This window comes from Scyliorhinus torazame, chromosome 16 (genome assembly GCF_047496885.1).
Source record: "Scyliorhinus torazame isolate Kashiwa2021f chromosome 16, sScyTor2.1, whole genome shotgun sequence".
NCBI lineage: Eukaryota > Metazoa > Chordata > Chondrichthyes > Carcharhiniformes > Scyliorhinidae > Scyliorhinus > Scyliorhinus torazame.
The window spans coordinates 37,211,482-37,222,643 of record NC_092722.1 but is presented as its reverse complement, the minus strand read 5'-3'; the positions used below and the strand labels follow the sequence as shown (position 1 = coordinate 37,222,643).

Here is an 11,162-nt window from a genome sequence, read left to right as displayed (position 1 = left end):
ATGGTTTGTTCCACCTGGGGGAAAAGGTCTCTGACTGTCTACTCTTATCTATTCCCCTGATCATCTTATAAACCTCTATCAAGTCGCCCCTCATCCTTCTCCGTTCTAATGAGAAAAGGCCTAGCACCCTCAACCTTTCCTCGTAAGACCTACTCTCCATTCCAGGCAACATCCTGGTAAATCTCCTTTGCACCTTTTCCATCCTTCCTAAAATGAGGCGACCAGAACTGCACACAGTACTCCAAATGTGGCCTTACCAAGGTTTTGTACAGCTGCATCATCACCGCACGGCTCTTAAATTCAATCCCTCTGCTAATGAACGCTAGTGCACCATAGGCCTTCTTCACAGCTCTATCCGCTTGAGTGGCAACTTTCAAAGATCTATGAACATAGACCCCCAAGATCACTCTGCTCCTCCACATTGCCAAGAACCCTACCGTTAACCCTGTATTCCGCATTCATATTTGTCCTTCCAAAATGGACAACCTCACACTTTTCAGGGTTAAACTCCATCTGCCCAGCTCTGCATCCTATCGATGTCTCTTTGCAGCCGACAACAGCCCTCCTCACTATCCACAACTTCCTATCATCTGCAAATTTACTGACCCACCCTTCAACTCCCTCATCCAAGTCATTAATGAAATCACAAACAGCAGAGGACCCAGAACTGATCCCTGCGGTACGCCCCTGGTAACTGGGCTCCAGGCTGAATATTTGCCATCCACCACCACTCTCTGACTTCTATCCATGATGTGGAGATGCGGCGTTGGACTGGGTTGAGCACAGTAAGAAGTCTTACAACAGCAGGTTAAAGTCCAACAGGTTTGTTTCGATGTCACTAGCTTTCGGAGCGCTGCTCCTTCCTCAGGTGAATGAAGAGGTATGTTCCAAGAAACATATATTAGACAGATTCGAAGATGCCTGACAATGCTTGGAATACGAGCATTAGCAGGTGATTAAATCTTTACAGATCTGGAGATGGGGGTAACCCCAGGTTAAAGAGGTGTGAATTGTGTCAAGCCAGGACAGTTGGTAGGATTTCACAGGCCAGATGGTGGGGGATGAATGTAATGCGACATGAATCCCAGGTCCCGGTTGAGGCCGCACTCATGTGTGCAGAACTTGGCTATAAGTTTCTGCTCGGCGATTCTGCGTTGTCGCGCATCCTGAAGGCCGCCTTGGAGAACGCTTACCTGGAGATCAGAGGCTGAATGCCCTTGACTGCTGAAGTGTTCCCCGACTGGAAGGGAACATTCCTGCTTGGTGATTGTCGCGCGATGTTCGTTCATTCGTTGTCGCAGCGTCTGCATGGTCTCACCAATGTACCACGCTTTGGGACATCCTTTCCTGCAGCGTGTGAGGTAGACAACGTTGGCTGAGTCGCACGAGTATGTACCGCGTACCTGGTGGGTGGTGTTCTCATGTGTAATGGTGGTATCCATGTCAATGATCTGGCACGTCTTGCAGAGATTGCCATGGCAGGGGTTGTGTGGTGTCGTGGTCACTGTTCTGAAGGCTGGGTAGTTTGCTGCAAACAATGATTTGTTTGAGGTTGCGCGGTTGTTTGAAGGCAAGTGGTGGGGGTATGGGGATGACCTTGGCAAGATGTTCATCTTCATCGATGACGTGTTGAAGGTTGTCATTCACCTGAGGAAGGAGCAGCGCTCCGAAAGCTAGTGACATCGAAACAAACCTGTTGGACTTTAACCTGGTGTTGTAAGACCTCTTACTGACTTCTATCGGTTAGCCAATTCGTTATCCAACTGGCCAAATTTCCCACTATCCCATGCCTCCTTACTTTCTGCATAAGCCTACCATGGGGAACCTTATCAAATGCCTTACTAAAATCGATGTACACTACCTCCACTGCTTTACCTTCATACACGTGCTTGGTCACCTCCTCAAAGAATTCAATAAGACTTGTGAGGCAAGACCTACCCCTCACAAATCCGTGCTGACTATCCCTAATCAAGCAGTGTCTTTCCAGATGCTCAGAAATCCTATCCCTCAGTACCCCTTTCCATTACCTTGCCTACCACCGAAGTAAGACTAACTGGCCTGTAATTCCCCAGGGTTATCCCTATTCCCTTTTTTGAACATGGGCACAACACTCGCCACTCTCCAATCCCCTGGTACCACCCCTGTTGACAGTGAGGACGAAAAGATCATTGCCAACCGCTCTGCAATTTCATCTCTTGCTTCCCATAGAATCCTTGGATATATCCCGTCAGGCCCGGGGGACTTGTCTATCCTCAAGTTTTTCAAAATACCCAACACCATCTTCCTTCCTAACAAGTATCTCCTCGAGCTTATCAGGCTGTTTCATACTGTCCCTCTCCAACAATATGGCCCCTCTCATTCGTAAATACTGAAGAAAAGTACTCGTTCAAGACCTCTCCTATCTCTTCAGACTCAATACACAATCTCCCGCTACTGTCCTTGATCGGACCTACCCTCGCTCTAGTCATTCTCATATTTCTCACATGTGTGTAAAAGGCCTTGGGGTTTTCCTTGATCCTACCCGCCAAAGATTTTTCATGCCCTCTCTTAGCTCTCCTAATTCCTTTCTTCAGTTCCCCTCCTGGCTATCTTGTATCCCTCCAGCGCCCTGTCTGAACCTTGTTTCCTCAACCTCACATAAGTATCCTTCTTCCTCTTAACAAGACATTCAACCTCTCTTGTCAACCATGGTTCCCTCGCTCGACCATCTCTTCCCTGCCTGACAGGGACATACCTATCAAGGGACACGTAGTATCTGTTCCTTGAACAAGTTCCACATTTCAAATGTGTCCTTCCCTGACAGCCTATGTTCCCAACTTATGCACTTCAGTTCTTGCCTGACAGCATCATATTTACCCTTCCTCCAATTGTAAACCTTGCCCTGTTGCACGCACCTATCCCTCTCCATTACTAAAGTGAAAGTCACAGAATTGTGGTCACTATCTCCAAAACGCTCCCCCACTAACAAATCTATCACTTGCCCTGGTTCATTACCAAGTACCAAATCCAATATGGCCTCCCTCTGGTCGGTCAATCTATATACTGTGTTAGAAAAGCTTCCTGGACACACTGCACAAACACCACCCCATCCAAACTATTTGATCTAAAGAGTTTCCACTCAATAGTTGGGAAGTTGAAGTCACCCATGACTACTACCCTGTGACTTCTGCACCTTTCCAAAATCTGTTTCCCAATCTGTTCCTCCACATCTCTGCTGCTATTGGGGGGCCTATAGAAAACTCCCAACAAGGTGACTGCTCCTTTCCTATTTCTGACTTCAACCCTACTACCCCAGTAGGCAGATCCTCCTCGAACTGCCTTTCTGCAGCTGTTATACTATCTCTAATTAACAATGCAACCCATCCACCTCTTTTACCACCCTCCCTAATCTTATTGAAACATCTATAACCAGGAACCTCCAACAACCATTTCTGCCCCTCTTCTATCCACGTTTCCGTGATGGCCACCACATCGTAGTCCCAAGTACCGACCCATGCCTTAAGTTCACCCACCTTATTCCTGATGCTTCTTGTGCTGAAGTATACACACTTCAACCCATCTCCCGTGCCTGCAAGTACTCTCCTTTGTCAATGTTACCTTCCCCACTGCCTCACTACATGCTTTGACGTCCTGAACATCGGCTACCTTAGTTGCTGGACTACAAATCCGGTTCCCATTCCCTGCCAAATTAGTTTAAACCCTCCCGAAGAGTACTAGAAAACCTCCCTCCCAGGATATTGGTGCCCCTCTGGTTCGGATGCAACCCGTCCTGCTTGTACAGGTCCCACCTTCCCCAGAATGCGCTCCAATTATCCAAATACCTGAAGCCCTCCCGCCTACACCATTCCTGCAGCCACGTGTTCAACGGGACTCTCTCCCTATTCCTAGCCTCGCTATCACGTGGCACCGGCAACAAACCAGAGATGACAACTCTGTCTGTCCTGGCTTTTAACTTCCAGCCTAACTCCCTAAACTCGTTTATTACATCCACACCCCTTTTCCTACCTACGTCGTTGGTACCAATGTGCACCACGACTTCTGGCTGCTCCCCCACCCCCTTAAGGATCCTGAAGACACGATCCGAGACATCCCTGGCCCTGGCACCCAGGAGGCAACATACCTTCCGGGAGTCTCGCTCGCGACCACAGAATCTCCTATCTATTCCCCTAACCTTTTGAGTCTCCTATTACTATTGCTTTCCTATTCTCCCCCCTTCCCTTCTGAGCCCCAGAGCCAGACTCAGTGCCAGAGACCTGGCCGCTAGGTCCTCCCCCCGGTAGGTCATCCCCCCCCAACAACATCCAAAATGGTATACTTGTTTGAAGGGGAACGGCCACGAGGGATCCCTGCACTGTCTGCCCGTTCGTTTTCTTTCCCCTGACTGTAACCCAGCTACTCTTGTCCTGTACCTTGGGTGTGGTTACCTACCTGTAACTCTTGTCTATTAGCCCCTCTGCCTCCCGGATGATCCTAAGTTCATCCAGCTCCAGCTCCAGTTCCCTAACACGTCTCTGAGGAGCTGGAATTGGTGCACTTCCCGCAGGTATAGTCAGCGGGGACACCGGTGGTATCCCTCACCACCCACATCCTACAGGAGGAGCATGCAACTGGCCTATCCTCTATCCCCTCTTACCATACAGAATATAGCTGCCCTGTGGACCAACTGGAACTCCGCCCCTCCGACTCTGCTCCAGTCAGCTGCACTCTCTGTAAACTCCTGGCTCTCTTCTCGCTCTTTGAGGAAATGTAGGAAATGAAATGAAAGGAGCACCTTACTCCCTCCTCACCTAACTCCTCTCAGTCACCAAACTCTCACTATACCACTCAAATGGCACCCAAATTCAGCACTCAGTGCAAACAAAGTCTGCACTGTAGCTGGCTCACCTTTATACTGTGAATCTAGCCTCTGAAAACTGTCCTAATCCAATTAACTAATTAACAAGCTCCAGCTGCAAGTAGCTACAAGTATAACTTTTGTTTAAAGCTGATTGAGAATTCACCTTCTTCTCAACCAAACAGCAACGTTTAAGTTAATTAACTAAATAAAAGACTAGACTTTAGATAAAAATGAACCCTTATTATCCCTCAGTCACCAAACTCTCACTGTAGCACTCAAATGCACCCAAATTCAGCACTCAGTGCAAACAAAGTCTGCACTGTAGCTAGCTCACCTTTATACTGTGAATCTAGCCTCTGAAAACTGGCCTAATCCAATGAACTAATTGACAAGCTCCAGCTGCAAGTAGCTACAAGTAGAACCTTTGTTTAAAGCTGCTTGAAAATTCACCTTCTTCTAAACCAAACAGCAACGTTTAAGTTAATTAACTAAATAAAAGAATGACTAGACTTTAGATAAAAATTAACCCTTATTATCCCTCAGTCACCAAACTCTCACTATAGCACTCAAATGCACCCAAATTCAGCACTCAGTGCAAACATTATCGTAATGATAATCTCAAGGACGCACTCCCCCTAAAATTCAGACTGTAGGTGGAGCTATACTGAAAATCTTTGACTGGTCAGAAACCTTGGACCATATATCCAGTTGCAAGTAAATAAATTAATTCCACCCACTGTTATTCATGATGATTGCCTCTCCTCCAGCTTCCCTATTCACCTCCATTAGAGGCTCGATGATGCACAGAGGCACCAACACACAGTACTTCCCTTGCGGGGGGCGGAGGGGGGAACAAATGGAGCAACCCCCGCTGTGATTACTTACTTGTCCAGCTTGGATTTGCGGAAAGGACAGGTATAGTAATCCACTGGCCTGTTGGGGATATATTCGGACATGATGTTGGGAATATTCAATTTCCTCAGGACTGTCTCAGATGAATTCATACAGGGATTGGGCTGTGCCTGCGAGTAACATGACAAATGTTGAGCTACTGATTCAGCCAAGACACACACAGGAAACAAACACAATGCTGGATAACCAAAACAAGCCGAACAATAAAGTGCCAAACAGTAGCCAGGACAGGGGGAGCTAATTTGGAGTGATGTAGATAGACCACAGTCTTGGAGAGTAAGGGAACTACACCATTTATTTTTTACTGAACGCTCCATCTGCTGTTTTTAGCAGGCTTGTTAATGAATTTGCATAAATACTCTATTGGAAGATAAGCAACGTCAGTTTAGGCTGGAAGTGAAAGCTGGCACTTTCCTATGTACACGGCTCATTTTGAGATCCCTATGCAATCATATAAAATGTGTCGGTAAAATGTTGGTGGTTGAAAGTGTTTTGTGATATGAAAGTATTCCACCGACCTGCAGAGGCGCCCTCATAGACAGCTCTTCTGCATAATACACCAGCACATCCCAGGGGGCACTCAGCTTCAGGTAGTGGATGCTTTTCTTCTCACTGGCAGTTATATCCTAGGAAACAATTAAATGAGATACCAATAGATTATTGGCCACACGGATATCAGTTAAGGTACATAAAACATCATGCATAGTGTTCCCTAACTCAGACATCTGCATAGTGTTCCCTAACTCAGACATCTGCATAGTGTTCCCAACTCAGACATCTGCATAGTGTTCCCTAACTCAGACATCTGCATAGTGTTCCCAACTCAGACATCTGCATTGTGTTCCCTAACTCAGACATCTGCATAGTGTTCCCAACTCAGACATCTGCATAGTGTTCCCTAACTCAGACATCTGCATAGTGTTCCCAACTCAGACATCTGCATAGTGTTCCCTAACTCAGACATCTGCATAGTGTTCCCAACTGAGACATCTGCATAGTGTTCCCAACTCAGACATCGGCATAGTGTTCCCTAACTCAGACATCTGCATAGTGTTCCCTACTCAGACATCTGCATAGTGTTCCCTAACTCAGACATCGGCATAGTGTTCCCTAACTCAGACATCTGCATAGTGTTCCCTACTCAGACATCTGCATAGTGTTCCCTACTCAGACATCTGCATAGTGTTCCCTAACTCAGACATCTGCATTGTGTTCCCTAACTCAGACATCTGCATAGTGTTCCCAACTCAGACATCTGCATAGTGTTCCCTAACTCAGACATCTGCATAGTGTTCCCAACTGAGACATCTGCATAGTGTTCCCAACTCAGACATCGGCATAGTGTTCCCTAACTCAGACATCTGCATAGTGTTCCCTACTCAGACATCTGCATAGTGTTCCCTAACTCAGACATCTGCATAGTGTTCCCTAACTCAGACATCTGCATAGTGTTCCCTACTCAGACATTTGCATAGTGTTCCCTAACTCAGACATCTGCATAGTGTTCCCAACTCAGACATCTGCATAGTGTTCCCTAACTCAGACATCTGCATAGTGTTCCCTACTCAGACATCTGCATAGTGTTCCCTAACTCAGACATCTGCATAGTGTTCCCAACTCAGACATCTGCATAATGTTCCCAACTCAGACATCTGCATAGTGTTCCCTAACTCAGACATCTGCATAGTGTTCCCTAACTCAGACATCACACACTCACACACACACAGCTTTCACACTGCTGTCAAATGGGTGTCGCACATCAGAAAACTGTTACAGTCACACACCCAGCAGCAAGAATTCAAGTAATACAGAGTATTAAAGTCACCAATTCACATTCCAATGGGGAGTTACACTCAGAATCATTGAATAAAATAACAGAATCTTATCGCACAAAAGGAGGCCATTCGGTCCTTTGTGTCTATGCCAGCTCTTTGAAGGAGCTATCCAATTTTGTTCCGCAACCCAGCTTTTTCTTTTCTTCCTATAAATGAGTCCTCGTCAAGTACAGGCCCAACTGCCTTTTGAAAATGACAGTGGAATCTGATTCCACCACACTCTGAGGGAGTGCCTCTCAGCTCTGTGTTAAGAAATTTCTCATATCTTCTTTAGTTGTTTTGCCAATTATTTTAAATCTCTGGGGCAGGATTCTCTGTTCTCCGACGGCAATTTTGTGATCAGCGATTGTGCGGAGAATCCCTTTTTACGGTGGAATTGGGGGCAGTGCCTGTTTTCACAGGCTCCACCCCCACATGAAGGCCCTCCCTCAATGCTCTGCTCCCTATGGGCCGAGTTCCCGACCGCGCAGTTGACACGTGGTCTCAGCAGTCGGGAACCCGGCGAGGTGACTGCGGACTGTGTCCAGTGCAGCCACAGTCGGGCGGGAGCCGTGCTGCTGGCCAGGGAGGCGTCGGCGAGGGCTGATGGGGACTGGTGGGGGTAGCCAGGGGGTGTCCAAGGGGCACTATCTGGCACGTCGGGTCCGCGCACGGCTGGCGCCATGTTGTACGGCGCGACCGCTGCAGGTCGTCTCCGTGCGCATGCGCGGCCACGGGTCTGGCAAATCTCCAGCCGTTTATTTTGTGGCGGCCTGCCGTTTTATATGGTGCGACTGCTAGCCCCTGACCAGTCGGAGGATCGGTGCTGGGGCGACGCCAATTTTTCCCACATAAAATGCCACGGATCCTCCGGACATAGCCCCAAAATCGAAGAATCCAGCCCATTTTCTCTGCTTACTTGCCTACTCAAGGGGAGTGTAGAATGGGGAATTGGAACGTCACAGTTGTGACCATTTTCCCAGCCCATCTTTCTTTCAGCACTTCTCACCACTGAGACTGGGCAATCCTTGAGTTTACCCAATAACTTGTAGCCATGTCACTGCAGAAAAGACTGGGGTTTTGGTTGAGAGATGCACTCAAGCTCTTACCAGATGACTCCACAGGGTCCTTTTATCTAACACATGCTCCATATAAACTACCTATGTACATCATTAAAACAGAAACCCAAGTGCACCAAATAGTAAGCGTGAACAATTTTATTTAGCGCAAGGTACTGAGTCTGTTAAGGTATCTTCTCAACTAGATTCTCAACCATATTTCAGAGAGCTCTGGTAACGGTCACGTTATATTTACCTTCTCCTCCCAGTGGCGTTGCATTCCCTATCCTGCTGAATTGGTGCTGAGATAAGTTTGCTTCCTTCCCAATGAGAGATTAGCTACTTCTGCTGGTGATTTTTTTTGAGGGGGGCGGGGGGGGGGGGGGGGGGGGGGGCAGATTCTGTTAAAATTAGGAGGTATTCCTTTGGCAGTTTGAGATTGGAAAGTGACTTGGACTGGCTCCTTGGGCTGAAGAACACAGCACTGGATCTTAGTAGCTAATCCCCTGACACTGTACCATTTACTCCTGTGGGAACAGGCTGTTACTGCTGGTTGGGAATTCCCTCACCTTCTCCATCAGGAGCCCCGCATTATGTAAATTCTTCACAAATTTGTTCCTCCATTTCTCGTATTTGTTGAACATGGTGATTTTTGCCATGTCTTTCTCTTCTTTTTCCATCTCCTGATATGTGCACCTCACCTTCTGCTTTTTGGGCTTTTTCTTTTTGACCTCCCAAATCAGCACAAAATCTGAATTGAAGAAAATCAAAGTGAGAGACGCATTAAGGATGCACCGTTCACCGACTGACAAATGCAGACCATCAATCAAGCATCAGTCGCAAACTGGCGTGTCAGGCAGTATTATAGTACAACATGGGAGTCAAACTGGATTACAGTACAACATGGGAGTGTCAGGCTGGATTACAGTACAACATGGGAGTGTCAGGCTGGATTACAGTACAACATGATAGTGACAGGCTGGATTGCAGTACAACATGGGAGTGTCAGGCTGGATTACAGTACAACATGGGAGTGTCAGGCTGGATTACAGTACAACATGGGAGTGTCAGGCTGGATTACAGTGCAACATGGGAGTGTCAGGCTGGATTATAGTACATGGGAGTGTCAGGCTGGATTACAGAACAACATGGGAGTGTCAGGCTGGATTACAGAACAACACGGGAGTGCCAGGCTGGATTATAGTACAACATGGGAGTGTCAGGCTGGATTATAGTACAACATGGGAGTGGCAGGCTGGGTTACAGTACAACATGGGAGTGTCAGGCTGGATTACAGAACAACATGGGAGTGCCAGGCTGGATTACAGAACAACATGGGAGTGTCAGGCTGGATTACAGTACAACATGGGAGTGTCAGGCTGGATTACAGTACAACATGGGAGTGTCAGGCTGGATTATAGTACAACATGGGAGTGTCAGGCTGGATTACAGTACAACATGGGAGTGTCAGGCTGGATTACAGTACAACATGGGAGTGTCAGGCTGGGTTACAGTACAACATGGGAGTGTCAGGCTGGATTACAGAACAACATGGGAGTGCCAGGCTGGATTACAGTACAACATGGGAGTGTCAGGCTGGGTTACAGTACAACATGGGAGTGTCAGGCTGGATTACAGAACAACATGGGAGTGTCAGGCTGGATTACAGTACAACATGGGAGTGTCAGGCTGGGTTACAGTACAACATGGGAGTGTCAGGCTGGATTACAGAACAACATGGGAGTGCCAGGCTGGATTACAGTACAACATGGGAGTGTCAGGCTGGATTACAGAACAACATGGGAGTGCCAGGCTGGATTACAGTACAACATGGGAGTGCCAGGCTGGATTATAGTACAACATGGGAGTGTCAGGCTGGATTACAGAACAACATGGGAGTGCCAGGCTGGATTACAGTACAACATGGGAGTGTCAGGCTGGATTACAGAACAACATGGGAGTGCCAGGCTGGATTACAGTACAACATGGGAGTGCCAGGCTGGATTATAGTACAACATGGGAGTGGCAGGCTGGATTATAGTACATGGGAGTGTCAGGCTGGATTACAGTACAACATGGGAGTGTCAGGCTGGATTACAGTACAACATGGGAGTGTCAGGCTGGATTACAGTACAACATGGGAGTGTCAGGCTGGGTTACAGTACAACATGGAAGTGTCAGGCTGGATTATAGTACAACATGGGAGTGTCAGGCTGGGTTACAGTACAACATGGGAGTGTCAGGCTGGATTACAGTACAACATGGGAGTGTCAGGCTGGATTACAGTACAACATGGGAGTGCCAGGCTGGATTATAGTACAACATGGGAGTGGCAGGCTGGATTATAGTACATGGGAGTGCCAGGCTGGATTACAGTACAACATGGGAGTGTCAGGCTGGGTTACAGTACAACATGGGAGTGTCAGGCTGGATTATAGTACAACATGGGAGTGTCAGGCTGGATTACAGTACAACATGGGAGTGTCAGGCTGGATTACAGTACAACATGGGAGTGTCAGGCTGGATTACAGAACAACATGG

The 11,162-nt window shown here is 47.5% G+C and overlaps 1 protein-coding gene across 3 annotated transcripts in view; it reads right to left on the bottom strand.

Moving 5' to 3' along the window:
* Nucleotides 1-11,162, bottom strand: part of ano11 (anoctamin 11) — a 130,898-nt gene that overhangs the window by 76,008 nt on the left and 43,728 nt on the right. For all 3 annotated transcript variants that reach the window (XM_072478286.1, XM_072478284.1, XM_072478285.1), the window contains exons 3-5: nucleotides 9,191-9,372; nucleotides 6,268-6,375; nucleotides 5,723-5,859 (exon numbers count right to left, since the gene is read on the bottom strand). In XM_072478286.1, the coding sequence (XP_072334387.1) occupies nucleotides 5,723-5,859; nucleotides 6,268-6,375; nucleotides 9,191-9,372 (427 nt within the window). The remainder of the gene's footprint in view (nucleotides 1-5,722; nucleotides 5,860-6,267; nucleotides 6,376-9,190; nucleotides 9,373-11,162) is intronic.